Raw genomic sequence first — 16,983 nt, 5'->3', positions numbered from 1 at the left:
AATGTGATCTGATCATCATCTAAGTCACAACAATAGACAATCACAGTCTGCTTAAACTAATAACACACAAAGAATGAAATATTGCCATGTTTTTATTGAACACACCATGTAAACATTCACAGTGCAGGTGGAAAAAGTATGTGAACCCTTGGATTTAATAACTGGTTGAACCTCCTTTGGCAGCAAAAACTTCAACCAAACGTTTCCTGTAGTTGCAGATCAGAAGTGCACAACGGTCAGGAGTAATTCTTGACCATTCCTCTTTACAGAACTGTTTCAGTTCAGCAATATTCTTGGGATGTCTGGTGTGAATCCTTTCTTGAGGTCATGCCACAGCATCTCAATCGAGTTGAGGTCAGGACTCTGACTAGGCCACTTCAGAAGGCGTATTTTCTTCTGTTTAAGCCATTCTGTTGTTGATTTACTTCTATGCTTTGGGTCATTGTCCTGTTGCAACACCCATCTTCTGTTGAGCTTCGGCTGGTAGACATGTGGCCTTAAGTTCTCCTGCAAAATGTCTTGATAAACTTGGGAATTTTACTTATTGATTTGTTGATTTACTTCTATGCTTTGGGTCATTGTCCTGTTGCAACACCCATCTTCTGTTGAGCTTCGGCTGGTAGACATGTGGCCTTAAGTTCTCCTGAAAAATGTCTTGATAAACTTGGGAATTCATTTTTCCTTTGATGATAGCAATCCATCCAGGCCCTGATGCAGCAAAGCAGCCCCAAACCATGATGCCACCCCCCCCCCCCCCCCACCATACTTCACAGTTGGAATGAGGTTTTGCCTTTGGTGTGCTGTGCATCTTTTTCGCCACACATAGTGTTGTGTGTTTCTTCCAAACAACTCAACTTTTGTTTCATCTGTCCACAGAATATTATGCCAGTACTGCTGTGGAACATCCAGGTGCTCTTGTGCAAACTGTAAACGTGCAGCAATGTTTTGTTTGGACAGCAGTGGCTTCCTCTGTGGTATCCTCCAATGAAATCCATTCTTGTTTAGTGTTTTACGTATTGTAGATTCGCTAACAGGGATGTTAGCATTTGCCAGTGACTTTTGTAAGTCTTTAGCTGACACTCTAGGATTCTTCTTCACCTCATTGAGCAGTCTGCACTGTGCTCTTGCAGTCATCTTTACAGGACTGCCACTCCTAGGGAGAGTAGCAGCAGTGCTGAACTTTTCCATTTATAGACAATTTGTCTTACCGTGGACTGATGAACAGCAAGGCTTTTGGAGATACTTTTATATGCAAGTCAACAATTCTTAATCGTAGGTCTTCTGAGAGCTCTTTTGTGCGAGGCATCATTCACATCAGGCAATGCTTCTTGTGAAAAGCAAACCCAGAACTGGTGTGTGTTTTTTATAGGGCAGGGCAGCTGTAACCAACATCTCCAATCTCATCTCATTGATTGGACTCCAGTTGGCTGACATCTCACTCCAATTGGCTCTTGGAGATGTAATTAGTCTAGGGGTTCACATACTTTTTACACCTGCACTGTGAATGTTTACATGGTGTGTTCAATAAAAACATGGCAACATTTCATTCTTTGTGTGTTATTAGTTTAAGCAGACTGTGATTGTCTATTGTTGTGACTTAGATGATGATGAGATCACATTTTATGACCAATTTATGCAGAAATCCATATCATTCCAAAGGGTTCACATACTTTTTCTTGTAACTGTAGATGCCATTTGTCCCTTCCTTGCACAACTGGGAATGGCAAAGAGTTTGGTAGACTTTCTTCATCGTTTGATGTGTTCCAAGTAGACAGACATTGGACTGCATCAAGATTATGCCGTAAGGCCTAATCTTCTGTTTGTTTTTCTGGATAGAAGGCAGGTAAAAAACATGTCTGAGTTAGGTGGAGATCAGAGACAACTTTACAACGAAAATTAGATGCAGAATGAAGTATCACTTTGTACTGGTGAAAGATCATGTATTGGCTCAAACAAGAAAGGTTTGGCAATTCAGAAACGTGTCTAGTTGTGGTTAAAGCAACTAATAATATGGTCTTCAAAGTTCAAATGATCAGAATTTTCCTGAAGAGGTGTGAAGGGAGATTAAAAAAAAGATTCCAGGACTAACGTTAAATCCCAAGGAGATAACTATACTTGCAATGGAGGTCTAACATTCATGACTGTGCCATAAATGAAGCCACGACAAGTTCTAAGGGCAGATAATGCTGAGATTTGAAGTGTATGTAGACTTAACCTCAGATTTAGGCCTCTTTGCAGATACCCCAAAACCTCTAAACGAGATGGAGATAGATCCTGAACGTTTCTTGAGTGAGCCATTCTGCAAAGTTTGTCCAAATTCTATGATAGGTTGCAGATGTAGATTTTTTACGTGCTTGAAGAAAGGTGGTCACTACAGCCTATGATAGATCTAAGTCTACTGCCTCTCAACTTCCATTTCCATTAAAAGTAGTCTGCCCGGATCCTGATGCAATAATGGACCCTGAGATAGTAGGAGCTTGCTGGCCAGTAGTTCCCAAGGAGCCCATGTTGACAAATGTAGAAGCAGAGGAAACCAAGGCCTTTTAGGTCAGAAGGGTATGATTACAATTACCTCCGCTCCTCCTGATGCGAATACGCCAAATTAGTGGAATTGGAGGAAATACATAGCCTAGATTAAACACCCACTTCAAAGACAGGGCATCCACCCCGCTTGACAGGGGATGGAATCTCCTTGAAAAGAATGCTGGAAGCTGACAATTGTTTACAGAGCTGGACTGAACACCAACTCCACTTGCGTACGATTATGTTGAACATTCTGGGAATCAGGCTCCATTCTGAATCGTACATATCTACTCTGCTCAGGAAGTCTTCCTGCTCATTTCTTGGTAGATACATCACAGATTTACCCAGAGCAAACTTTATGCCGCTGCCATATGCCACTGTTCGGCATACGAACACGTGGCGCGGCCATCTTGCATACGAACGCTCAGCAGTGTTTGGTCGTTGAGAGCTCCGTAACTACCGAACGGAACAACCAGCCAGCCCATCATTCGGTTAAATGAATCTCCCAAACAAGGAGATTCATACGAACCCCAGCTCAGCCCTGGATGGCAATGATTTCCGTGCTTTTTATCTCCCGAACAAGACCGAACAAGACCGACCGCAAGGCCAAAATACATGAAAGTGTTTTTGGCTACTGCCTCGTGTGCGGTCGGTCAAATAACTACTTCCAACTAACTACCGAACCCCTGGTCTGATCTGGGTGATATTTGAATATGTTGCTCACCCAGATCAGGGCTACCAGGGGATATAAAATGTATAATTGTATCTAGCATATTTGGGGTACATCTGAAAACCGGGTAAAACTATATACTGTATAAATGGATTATGTGTCACACTGAGGGGAGCAGATGTGTGGGAGGTAACGGGTAAATGATTGGTCACTCTAGTAATTACTGTAGGTACCTCCCTTGCATGGGAGAAATGCTTAAAAGAAGGATGTGTGTATTAAAAGTTCAGTTCTGCTCCTGATGCTGATGCTGTGTTGTCCAGTCATTGGGAAAGGTGATAGGATATTCTTGGATTACTTTATTGACTGTGGATACTATTCTCTTTTACTACTTGTTCCTGAGCCTCACTTGGATTACCAGCAGAGAGAGTCTGTGAGAGATCAGCTCTCCGCTACAGGGAGCATCACTTAATTGACAACCTCCAGTAAAAAACATGTGTTTAGATGAATACTTGAACTCAACCACTTCCAATCTCCAAGCACCATACCACTACATCTTACATCCAACTCCACACACCTAGCTTGAAACCTGAGCAGGGACCCACTGAAGGACAAGCATGGGTTGTTGCATCTTCTCTGTATTCTAAACTCTACCTTGGTCATTTCAAATATCTAGGGTTAAAAGCATCATTCAGATGTGGAAGCCCTTTGCTCATTGTGCTTAGTGGAATATAATGTATAATTCACCAAGACAAAAACAAATGCAAGTGGGATCAGTCTGACATGTAAATAGTTAAGGATTTCTCTGTGATGGCAAAAGTGAGCTAAAAACTACCTTGGGAAGTGTGTGGAAACCCACCAAAGGGCAATCTACTTGAGTTGTTGGTTCTCAGTATTGTATTACACCATTTTGTTTTTCTTTAGTAAAGGATACAGGTTTCAATGTTGGCTCCAACGATGTAACCAGCTACATCAAAATTAATACGGATAAATTTACCCTAAAAAAATGTAAAAAAATATGATAAATATCTGAAATATTTATTTAAAGTAATATATAATCACAAAACAGCAATAGTTATTTCTTATAGATTACCATTATTTACTAAAATATAAATTGTTAGGTAGCTAAACTGGGATTTGTATTTTTACCGTCATCTATGCTTCCAGTTCAGCTACTTGGACTTCAATATGAAATTCACTTTGAATACACATGAATTCCTGATAATTTTCACTTTAGTAAATAACCTTGTAAGAGTGAATACATACAATTTAATTATGTCTCGGTTATTTTAATCAGTTAAGTCCATGAATATAGTTTCTGAAGCCAAAGTTTCAGGTTTATGACTTCTGATCATATGACAATGCCTTACAATTCAGTCCCCATCACCCAATAAAATGTAAACATGCCTGCTGTACAGCCAGCAAAATTAGCAGTTGCATGGAAATCCAGGGGCTTACTACATAAAGCCCTGAAATTCTTTATCCCAGTTGAGTCTCAGCACCCTGTTTAACATTAAAGCCGAGGAGCAGTTTACAACTACTGTGCAAAAGATTTCGGCAGGTGTTAAAAAAATGCTGCAAATTAAGAATGCTTTCAGAAATAGACATTTTAATAGTTTTATCAATTAACAAAATGCTAATTGAGTGAATGGGAAAAAAAAACATTAATTAAATCAACATTTGATGTGACCACACATTATCTTCTTAACAACTAAAATGTTTCCAAGTACACTTGCACAAAGTCAGGGATTTTTGTAGGCAAATAGTCAGGTGCAGGATTAAACAATTACCGTATATACTCGAGTATAAGTTGACCTGAATATAAGTCGAGACCCTAATTTTACCCCCCCAAAACTGGGAAACCTTATTGACTAGAGTAGAAGACTAGGGTGGGAAATGCAGCAGCTACTGGTAAATTTCTAAATAAAATTAGATCCCAAAAAATTATAATAATTGAATATTAATTTACAGTGTGTTATATATAATGAATGCAGTGTGTGTGTGTGTATATATAATGCAGAGTGTGTGTGTGTATGGATGCAGTGTGTGTTTGTATGAATGCAGTGTGTGTTTGTATGAATGCAGTGTGTGTATGTGATGCAGAGCGTGTAACCTTGGTGGGGGGTGGGCATTTTTTTTATTTTTTTATTATTATTATTTTAATATTATTATTTTTTATTTCATTTTTACCGGTAATATTTTTTTTTTAGATATTATTAATTTTTTATTTTTTTTATAATATTATTTAAATTTGTGTTTTATGTTTTTTGTCCTCCCCTCCCTGCTTGATTCATGGCCAGGGAGGGGGGATATAGCAGTCCCTGGTGGACTGGCAGCTGATGAGATTTACAGTGGAGCTGAATGGCACAGAGGAGAAGGGAGCTGACAGGAGCCGAAGGAAAGGTAAGTAACAGCTCGCTGCCAGCCCCCAACATGACCGCCGGGCTTCTAATGAGTCCGGCGGTCCTGGTCTGTATTATGGCAATGTAAGTTGCCATAATACAGATATTGACTTGAGTATAAGTCGAGTGGGGGGTTTTCAGCACAAAAAATGTGCCGAAAAACTCTACTTCTACTTATACTTGCCAATGACCATCAATTTAACATGTAGGTTAAAAATAGACTTGAAGATTTGCAATGGTCTGAACTACATTTTTTCTGAATTTGGCCAATCAGGTGATTGACCGAATTCCTGAACTCTGAGTAAAAATTTAGCCAAATTCTTCCAACTGAAAAGCGCAATAGCCGTTTTGTTTTGTGATTCTCTATTCCGTCTGTGGCACCAAAAAATAAATAAATAAAATAAAATAAAAAAAGATGACTGATGAATAGAGGAAACAGTTAAGATGTTGAGGGAAGAATAGAGGTATAAAAGGAGGAGCATAAAAAAAATGAAACTAAATCTATATTTAGATTTTTATATATTATGTATGTAATAAATATATAAATAATATAAATATAGATTTTTATTACATCTCCTGTTTTTCCTTCTTTTGGTTACTTTTTCTCACTTCATCTGTGAACCAAATGGTGGGAAATGCTCCTATCAGTGTTCTGCTAAATATATAATCAACTAGAAAAGAATAAAAGAAAAAACATATACAAATTTAAAGTTTCTCTATGTCAATGTAGAAGAAATATAGTGTGTATTCTTAGTTGGAATTTGCATCAGAAGCAAATTTTACCACATGACAGGAGGCAAGTATTTTGCATATCTCTCTTTACTAACTCCATACAGCAGTAAAGAAACACGTAGAAAAAAGAACCAATCACAGGAGAGCAGGATGTACACAAGGCAATGTGACCTTATCATTTCCTCTTTCTGTACTGCTCCATCAAGCAGACAGGTCAGAGTATTACTCTCCTCCATTACTTTATGTTTCTATTGCCTCTTTGAGGTTGTTTCTGTATTATATATGTTTATATACTTTGCTGTATGTTCTTGCTGTGCTTCTGTACTATGTGCAGCTGTTTTTTTCTATGTTATTTCATAGATATTATGTAGATTTAATGTTATACTTATTTCATAACCTTTAGTTGTGATTAAAGGGACACTATAGTCACCTGAGCAATTTTAGCTTAATGAAGCAGTGTTGGTGTATAGAACATGCCCCTGCAGCATCACTGCTCAATCCTCTGCCATTTAGGAGTTAAATTCCTTTGTTTATGAACCCTAGTCACACCTCCCTGCATGTGACTTGCACAGCCTTCCATAAACACTTCCTGTAAAGAGAGCCCTATTTAGGCTTTCTTTATTGCAAGTTCTGTTTAATTAAGATTTTCTTATCCCCTGCTATGTTAATAGCTTGTTAGACCCTGCAAGAGCCTCCTGTATGTGATTAAAGTTCAATTTAGAGATTGAGATACAATTATTTAAGGTAAATTACATCTGTTTGAAAGTGAAACCAGGTTTTCTTTTCATGCAGGTTCTGTCAATCATAGCCAGGGGAGGTGTGGCTAGGGCTGCATAAACAGAAACAAAGTGATTTAACTCCTAAATGACAGCGAATTGAGCAGTGAAATTGCAGGGGAATGATCTATACACTAAAACTGCTTTGTTTAGCTAAAGTAATTTAGGTGACTATAGTGTTCCTTTAATATCACTTGTAATTTATCAGTTTTATAGGCATTTCATCCTTTGTTTTGATAAGTATTATATGTACTTTATATGTATTTAATAGATGTCATATGTATTTTATAACATGGGTTTTATAGGTGTTAGGTGTAAATTTTATTATTGACTTGATAGGTTTTATGTATAGTTATGGTAGATGTACTATATACCATATGTATCATTACTTTTCTGGCGATTTTCCTGGCCTTCTATACCTGGGGCACCTGGGGTCCCACTTTCCCCGCTTCCCCCTTCCCTCCCGTGGTTCCCGTCGGCTCCCACTGGCTCCCGGGCATTAACCCCTTCTTCCGGCCTATCCATTCGACCCCTTCCTCCTACAACCCTTAGGGGGACGGCTGGACTCACTGCCCTCGCTCTCTCAGGCTGCCCCATACCCTGCACCCGGTAATGTGCTGGATGCTTTCCAACATCCACTACCTTGGTGCAGGGCAGTCTGTGGGGTGACCAAGCATGACGCGGTGGCCATCTTTGATCCCGTGTCTACCGAGACTCCAGGGACCATGTTCCCCCTCATTTACTCCATGGCTCCATGGCAATTAAACTGTATTGGTGTGGTCTGAGTGCCATTCACCTAATAATGTGCACTCAGACCTGAGCTATCTGGGGATATGTTACATGTCTGTATTTTATGTGTAAAAAGTAACTTTGTGTATTTTAAAGGAATATTGTGTCTTGTGTTCACCACGTGCATAATGGCGATTTGCCTTTGTCCTGGGAGATAATTGAATTACTTCACAATTATCTCCCGGACAGAGGAGAGGAAGCCAGGATGCATTGTGGGAAAGTATTGTGACTGTATGTCCTAAAATGATACATGTCTGTCTTTTGTTACAGTCTCCCATTTGGTCCCCTAGGGGAGTGTCCACCAGGTGTGAGACCTGCATAAATACTGGGCAGGTAGCCCTCATTAAACAGACCACTGCTTGACCCTCAACACGGAGCCTCGTCTCGTTCTTGGGGGGATTTACTGTATGCTGCTAGGGACTGATTGCCAGGAGTGTAAGCCGCTTGGGAGCTTTTCCTGTTTGTCTGTTAGCAGCTATTCGTGAGGTTCCAGTTTGGGAGTTTGGAGTGTTACCTTATTCCCTGGTATGCAGTTCGGGAGTTTGGTGCATTCACTTATATGCAATGCGGGAGTTTTGGTGATTCTACAGTAGCTGTGCCTGTCTCTGAAGAGGGGATTATCGCCTAAGCGGTTTTTATCCCTTGTCTGCTGAAACGGTCCGTTACAAGGGGATTATCGTCTAAGCGGTTTTAACCCCTTGTCTGCTGAAACGGTCCGTTACAATTGGTGGCAAGCAGCAGGATCATTCCTACAGCCAGAAGGACAGCTACAGGAGACACCATTTCTTTGAATTGTACAATTTGTGGGCAACGCATGTCTCAGTACAGCGACCCTGACAGCACCAGGATAGAACCAGCAGTGGAGTATGATGAGGGTGCCATGGATGACCGAGATGCAGTCCGTAAAGGCATCTGGTACCAGGCACTGGGTATTGCGGAGTACCAGCAGGGCGAGAGACTCCCCAAGGAAGACCAGCGGTTGCAGAAGCGAGTAGCCCTGCGGATGCCCTTCCTGGGAGAGCAGCCCCTGGAGGAATGGGTGAAGGAATTGGAGCTCCGAGTATGGCAGGAGGTGTGGCTGGAAGATGCCTACCAGGCGCTCTGGTGGTATGTTGCACAGTACCTGCCCTGGACAGCCGAGCATGACAAGCCAGAGGGAGAGGAGTTTGATGGTCCTGGCTTGTTATGGGAGTCTTTTTCAGAGCCTGAATTTGGGACCCCTTCACAAACCCGGTTCAGTGACCTCTGGGAGTGGAGGGAGAGCAGGTATGACTGAGACAACACTCAGGAGATAGAGCAAGACCTGATCCACCTAGTGACCCGAGAGATGGAGCTGGAGCAGGGCTACCAAAATCTGTTCCACTCCAGTGAGAAGGCTCAGCAGGGAAGCAGAGACCCAGATCCAGACCCATTCAGCTGGGCAGATATTGAGGAGATTTAAAGGGAAGAACCCCAGGTGGCCGGTGGAGATGGGACCGAGATCTCTCCACCAGTCCTGCAGGGAATTGGGAGCCCAGTCTCCATTCCCCAGCGGCAGTGTGATATGCCAGAAAGGCAGTGTGAAATGCAGGGAGAGGAGAGCAGCGTCCTCCCTCCCCAGCGGCAGGCTGTGTTACAGGGGGCAGAGGTAGTGGTTCCTGCCCTCCAGCAGCAGTATGATATGCCGGGAAGGCAGTGTGAAATGCAGGGAGAGGAGAGCAACGTCCTCCCTCCCCAGCGGCAGGCTGAGTTACAGGGGGCAGAGGTAGTTGTTCCTGCCCCCCAGCAGCAGAGTGATATGCCGGGAAGGCAGTATGAAGTGCAGGGAGAGGAGAGCAGTGTCCTCCCTCCCCAGTGGCAGGCTGAGTTACAGGGGGAAGAGGTAGTTGTTCCTGCCCCCCAGCAGCCGAGTGATATCCTGGGAAGGCAGTGTGAAGTCCAGGGAGAGGAGAGCAGTGTCCTCCCTCCCCAGCGGCAGTGTGATGTACCAGGAATTGGGAGCCCAGTCTCCATTCCCCAGCGGCAGTGTTATTTGTTGGGAATTGGGAGCCCAGTATCCATTCCCCAGCGGCAGTGTTATTTGTTGGGAATTGGGAGCCCAGTCTCCAGTCCCCAGCGGCAGAGTATCCAGCAGGGAATAGAGAGCCCAGTCTCCTTTCCCCAGCAGCAGGACTCTGTACTGGGAGGAGAGACAGTCGGTCTCCCTCCACGGAGGCTGGAAGTATGTATGGGAGAGGAGCCTGTTACCTCCTCTCCCCAGCGGCAGCTTAATGTACCAGGGGGAGACTGTAAGCCCCACACCTGTGCAGATGGGACCGGGGTCTCTGCACTTTCAGCACAGGGGGTAGGGACGGTTGGTCCTACCCCCCATGACAGGGCTGTTTAGCCAAAGGGGAGACAGTCGATCTCCCCCTCGGCAGCAGAGCTGTGTATCCAAAGGGGAGACAGTCGGTCTCCCCCTCCGGCAGCAGAGCTGTGTATCCAAAGGGGAGACAGTCGGTCTCCCCCTTCCACAGCAGAGCTGTGCACCTAAAGGGGAGACAGTCGGTCTCCAGGAACTAGGCTCCAACCAGACTACTCCCGTGGTAGTGCTGGCACCAGGGCAGAGTACCGCTGGTCTCTGCCCACTCAGCAACCCACCAAGGCAGCCTACCAGTCCCCTACACAGCCGTGGTGAGGCACCTGGACCTGGACAAGATTCTCCCTTAATCAGTTGTAGTAACCATTTATTGTGGGTGGGCTGTACTGCTGTTTCTGTTTTGTGGGTGGGCTGCTGGACTAACAAGGGCACTGACCGGCAGGAGGTAAGATACCCTGTTAGACTATTTGGAAAAGGAGAGAGATGTGACGAGACCAATCTCGCCACATTGCATTGGAGGAGCCTGGTTGCCCGCCTGCTGCCTTTGGATTATGGGCCGGCAGTTAAACAGTTAATTTTACTGTGCAGAAAGGTTTATTCCTCCCTTTCTACACAGCCGTTCGGTAGATTCTATCTACCGAACAAACTGCCTTCTATCAGCCTCCCCAGAGCCGTGGGAAGCCGGCCGGCGCCGTTAATTGGCCACCCAGAGGCTGGCGTGTGCCTACCTCCCTGAAGCCGCAGTTAACCGTGGCTTAACGAGCGTGTGCCGGCAATTGACCACCCAGTAGCTGCGGTTAACCGCAGCTCAATTGACTGTTACTCGGTGGGTGCGGTTACACCTAGCCGCCACACGGTGGCGGTGTTCTGGAGCTCCCTGGGCAGCCAGCGCTTTTCTGCCCGGCTTTCATGCACTAAAAGTGGACACTTTTACGTGCAGGCACCGCTGAGCCTCCAGCCCCCTGGTTCCTATTCGGGACAAGTTAGCAAATTCCTGGAACTTCGTTAGTTCATTTTATGTGAATGTTTTAACCCAGATAGCCATGCCATGGAGCCTGTTCATCGAATTAAAGACTTTGGCTCCATGGCATTTAAACTGTATTCATGTGGTCTGAGTGCCATTCACCTAATAATGTGCACTCAGACCTGAGCTATCTGGGGATATGTTACATGTCTGTGTTTTATGTGTAAAAAGTAACTTTGTGTATTTTAAAGGAATATTGTGTCTTGTGTTCACCATGTGCATAATGTCGATTTGCCTTTGTCCTGGGAGATAATTGAATTACTTCCCAATTATCTCCCGGACAGAGGAGAGGAAGCCAGGATGCATTGTGGGAAAGTATTGTGGGTAAGTACATGTGACTGTATGTCCTAAAATGATACATGTCTGTCTTTTGTTACAGTCTCCCATTTGGTCCCCTAGGGGAGTGTCCACCAGGTGGGAGACCTGCATAAATACTGGGCAGGTAGCCCTCATTAAACAGACCACTGCTTGACCCTCAACACGGAGCCTCGTCTCGTTCTTGGGGGGATTTAATGTATGCTGCTAGGGACTGATTGCCAGGGTGTAAGCCGCTTGGGAGCTTTTCCTGTTCGTCTGTTAGCAGCTATTCGTGAGGTTCCAGTTCGGGAGTTTGGAGTGTTACCTTATTCCCTTGTATGCAGTTCGGGAGTTTGGTGCATTCACTTATATGCAATTCGGGAGTTTTGGTGATTCTACAGTAGCTGTGCCTGTCTCTGAAGAGGGGATTATCGCCTAAGCGTTTTTTATCCCTTGTCTGCTGAAACGGTCCGTTACAAGGGGATTATCGTCTAAGCGGTTCTAACCCCTTGTCTGGTGAAACGGTCTGTTACAGGTTCATACCCTGTGCACCCGAGGTGAGCCCCCACTATACGTGCGCTGCACGGTACTGCTGATGAGCGGAGGCAATGCTATGGCAACCTCTATGTACTGGGTGAGCCCCAGTCTGTTTTATTTGGCCATGATTCGGAATAGACCCGCAAGGGTTTCCGTGAACACTGCCTACTGTCATAGTAGACTGATCTGTTTGCCCTGCATCCTGTGCCTGAATACTGGTTTGTGCCTTACACAGGGGTATCTCTTACTAGATAAACCTACTTGACAACGTTATGCACTCATGGCTTTGCAGCCTCTTGCTTCGAATTTCCATATCCGCTGACCGTCGGACAAACCCATGCCCTTCCATGCTGGTCAGAACGGCTCAGACGACTATAGTGACCAACGGAGGAGGTCTTTCAGGATTCACGACCTTACCATGGGCAATGCTGGACGCTGCCAAACATCGTCCAGGAACGGGCATACAACTTGGGTATATGGACTCAAAAAACTGTTTCTGCTCCTCGCAGGAAACCCCAGTGTTGGCCTCTCCCATAGGATTCCCATATCAGCACTCCTCCGCACTGACGGATGGTTGGCGGTACTGGGAGCCAAGATAGTTGGAACCCCAGGCACAGGGCACAAATTTCCAAAGGGAACTTATTAGACACGCAAGGGTCCCACGGCTTTCATAAGGGCCCAAACCCCTAGGAAGGAGGTGTTATGCGATTACCTTTACAAGGGATTCTTTGGAACCGGTTGACAACAGAGCCGGTCGTCGACCACTTCGGGACATCTGACCTGAGATCCGCTACCGCTAGCTCTACTACCCATATAGAGCGAGAGTCAACCAATGATGCTCCAGATAAGCGGACAGAGAACATGGTACACACAGATACCATCAATATACCTCCTACTACATCAACAGGGGATTTCACCACATCTACGAGAAAGGCACTCAATCCTGGGGAAGACCACTTTCACGTAGTCAACCGACTTGCCTTCAGGACCTAAAGACACATCAGGACGGTCTTCTTGCTTCCCACTCGACCACCTTACCCAGTTTTCCGGGGACATCCTCTCCTTCTCGATCCAGTAGCTCGGAGCCTGGTGGGCCCTGATAAACTACCGAAAGAAGTAATGAATACAGGCGGGGAAGACGAGACGCTCTCTTCCAGGAGAACCTCATTCAGATCACTCCAGGGAACTGAAAACTCGTCAACACCCACGTTCATCCGAGAACCGGCTGGAACCTCTTGTAGTGATGTCGCGAACCCGAAATTTTCGGTTCGCAAACGGCGAACGCGAACTTCCTCAAATGTTCGCGAACCGGGCGAACCGCCATTGACTTCAATGGGCAGGCGAATTTTAAAACCAACAGGGACTCTTTCTGGCCACAAAAGTGATGGAAAAGTTGTTTCAAGGGGACTAACACCTGGACTGTGGCATGCCAAACTCCCATGGAAAATTACACAGTTGATGCAGAGTCTGGTTTTAATCCATAAAGGGCAGAAATCACCTAACATTCCTAAATCGCAATGGATATGGATTGACACCTGTCCTCAGAGACCCTGATACACACTGACACAGAGCAGAATAGGGACTGTTCCCCCTACATAGGGTCACTTGGCAGAAATGGATTGACACCTGTCCTAAGGATCCCTGATACACACTGACACAGAGCAGAATAGGGACTGTTCCTCCTATATAGGGTCACTTGGCAGATATGGATTGACACCTGTCCTCAGAGCCCCTGATACACACTGACACAGAGCAGAATAGGGACTGTTACCCCTACATAGGGTCACTTGGCAGATATGACGTGGTCGTGGGAGGAGGAGGAGGATGACTTTCACCTCTTCCCCTGTTAGATTCCTGTTGTGCTGTGACATCACCCATATACGCTGTGTAAAGCATACTTTTGAATTTATTTTGCAAATGCTGCATCCTTTCCGACTTGTTGTAATTCGGTAACATTTCCGCCACTGTCTGCTTATACCGGGGGTCTAGTAGCGTGGACACCCAGAACAGGTCGTTCTCCTTCAGCCTTTTTATACGAGGGTCCCTAAACAGGCACGACAGCATGAAAGACCCCATTTGCACAAGGTTGGATGCCGAGCTACTCATTTCCCGTTGTTCCTCCTCCTCACACAGAGCTGAATAGGGACTGTTCCCCCTACATAGGGTCACTTGGCAGATATGGATTGACACCTGTCCTCAGAGACCCTGATACACACTGACACAGATCAGAATAGGGACTGTTCCCCCTACATAGGGTCACTTGGCAGATATGGACTGACACCTGTCCTAAGGATCCCTGTATTGGGGAACATTGTCGCTCAAACTAATTTATATGCCCATCAATTCTGAGCTACAAATCCGGACTCTTTTTTGGCAAAGATACACACTGTGCCACAATTTAAAAGATTCTGGGCATTGACTATGCTGATGGGCATCATAAAGAAGCCCTCCATCCGCTCCTACTGGAGCCCCATCTGCTCTACCCCCATTTACTCCCAATGTATGTCGAGGAAGAGGTATGAAATGATTCTGCATTTCATGCACTTCAGCGACAACAGCCTGTGTCCCCCTAGGGAGCATCCTCAGTTTGACAGGCTGTATAAAATCCGCCCCCTGATTACCCACTTTGCTGCCAGGTTTGCAGAGGCTTATACACCTGGAAGGAATATATGCGTGGATGAATCCCTGATGAAGTATAAGGGAAGGCTGGGATTCAAGCAGTATGTTCCTTCCAAGCACTCTAGGTATGGTGTAAAGATGTATAAGCGCTGTGATAGCGAGACTGGGTATACTCAGGCCTTCCGGGTTTACGAGGGAAAGGATAGCCACCTTGACCCTCCAGGTTGCCCAGAACATATGGGAACCAGTGGCAAGATTGCCTGGGACCTGATATTCCCCCTGATGAACAAAGGGTACCACTTGTATACTGACAATTTTTATACAAGTGTCCCTTTGTTCAAGCTACTGTACTGTTTTGATACAGTAGCTTGCGGCACAATTAAAAAGAACAGCACAGGTTTCCCAGGACAACTTGCAGCACCCGGCTACGAAGGGGGGAGACCTCAGCTCTGCGCCAAGAGGAGCTGTTGGCGGTTAAGTACAGAGACAAGAAGGACGTCCTGTAAGCCTGTGTACTTATGCACAAAGCGTTGTACGATCAGATTACCCACATGTGCCATGCACGGCACATGTGTCAACTTGCCCAACTTCAATGCCGCCAACAAATTTGTTCCATTGTCACAAACCACTTTGCCGATCTCCAGTTGCTGCGGAGTCAGCCACTTTTCCATCTGTGCGTTCAGGGCAGACAGGAGTGCTTGTCCGGTGTGACTCTCTGCTTTCAAGCAAGTCAAACACAAGACGGCGTGACACTGCCGTATCCAGGATGTGGAATAGTACCTGGGGAGCTGGGGGGGTGCCGTTGATGTGGAGCAAGACGCAGCAGCAGAAGAGGACTCAGCCGAGGAGGTTATGGAAGAGGATGAAGTAGGAGGAGTAGAGGAGGTGGCAGCAGGCCTGCCTGCAAGTCGTGGTGGTGTCATCAACTCCTCTGCAGAGCCACGCATTCCATGCTTGGCAGCCGTCAGCAGGTTTACCCAATGCGCAGTGTAGGTGATATACCTGCCCTGACCATGCTTTGCAGACCAGGTATCAGTCTGTTCTGATCAGTTTAATACCTTCCGTGTCTCCTATCAGTGGACGTGTATATGGCAGCCATTTTAGGAACCGCACACCTGGGACCCGAGCAAGGTCACCTCTTTCAACAGGCGACATGATTTGGCCCTTTAAAACTATCCTGGATATTCTCTACAATTTCTATGGATATGGCAGTGATTTCTGTAACAGGGAGATGGAAGAAGATGCTAGAGCTAATGCGCAAGATACAATATAGGTGGTACTTGGTACCGACTAGACTAGCGACCATATATCCCAACACCTTGAGACTTTGCTGGAGATGTTTAATAGAGTAGGGCACAATGCTCCACATCTGGTGGGCCTGCTCGGCCATCAGAGGATACTGGAAGGCAGTTGAGGGGGTGATACAAGGGGCACTGGTCACGAGAACCAACCTGAGACCAGAAAATGCCCTACTCTTCATCTCGATTGACCCATTCCCAAAAGCACATGCCGACCTAACATATCATATTTTGATTGCTGCCAACTTATTAATAGCCAGAGGGTGGAAACAACAACAGCCACCGGAGAGATCTAGCCTTCTCCAACAGATCTCCCTAAACCTAGCATATGAAACAAAAACCTGCCAGCGGCTACACCCCCCACACCACATAGTGGAAGCCAGGAACATATGGGAGGCGTATCTGAGGAAGGAGGAGGAGGGGGTCGTGTTAGAACAATAACATATATCACACATATATATATATATATATATATATATATATATATATATATATATACACGAAGGATGAATAGTACCACTCCTAAGACCTAAGTGCTCTGACGCAGAGAGACAACGACTCCAAACACCATGGTACAACAGCCAACAACAGTCAACTATGTCCTCAGAACTTTTCAAGTTCAGGGTACGTGGCCTCTGAAAACTGGGCATTATTCTAGGGCAAAAGGGAATCACAGCACCACGACCACGACGGCCCCTGCGGGGTGGCCTGCCTCTGCCTGTCATTTTTTGGGGTATTAGTGGTACTATGCGTGCAAGCTACTGTGAGACCAGATATGAGTGGCAATGTGCACTGGCACCGGTCTGCAGAGCACACGCTGAAGGAAGGCCTGACACAGCCGCTTGAAGGACACTGACTGGCTGCTATTAGCTTACACTGGAAACCTTTTTTCTTTGTAAAAGCACGCTACAGAGACACCAGATAACTAGCAATATGCACTGGAACAGTTCTGCAGAACACACACTGAAGGAAGGCCTGACA

General features: G+C 45.4%; 1 protein-coding gene across 2 annotated transcripts in view; it reads right to left on the bottom strand.

Annotated features, from left to right (window-relative positions):
- The window catches only part of LOC134577418 (myosin-10-like), a 429,924-nt gene that overhangs the window by 169,286 nt on the left and 243,655 nt on the right, over positions 1–16,983 (bottom strand). For both annotated transcript variants that reach the window (XM_063436146.1, XM_063436145.1), the window contains exon 8: positions 4,125–4,188. In XM_063436146.1, coding sequence (XP_063292216.1) covers positions 4,125–4,188 — 64 coding nt within the window. The remainder of the gene's footprint in view (positions 1–4,124; positions 4,189–16,983) is intronic.

The sequence above is a fragment of the Pelobates fuscus genome, chromosome 11 (genome assembly GCF_036172605.1).
Source record: "Pelobates fuscus isolate aPelFus1 chromosome 11, aPelFus1.pri, whole genome shotgun sequence".
Taxonomy (NCBI): Eukaryota; Metazoa; Chordata; class Amphibia; order Anura; family Pelobatidae; genus Pelobates; species Pelobates fuscus.
This window is presented reverse-complemented; position numbering and strand designations above follow the sequence as displayed.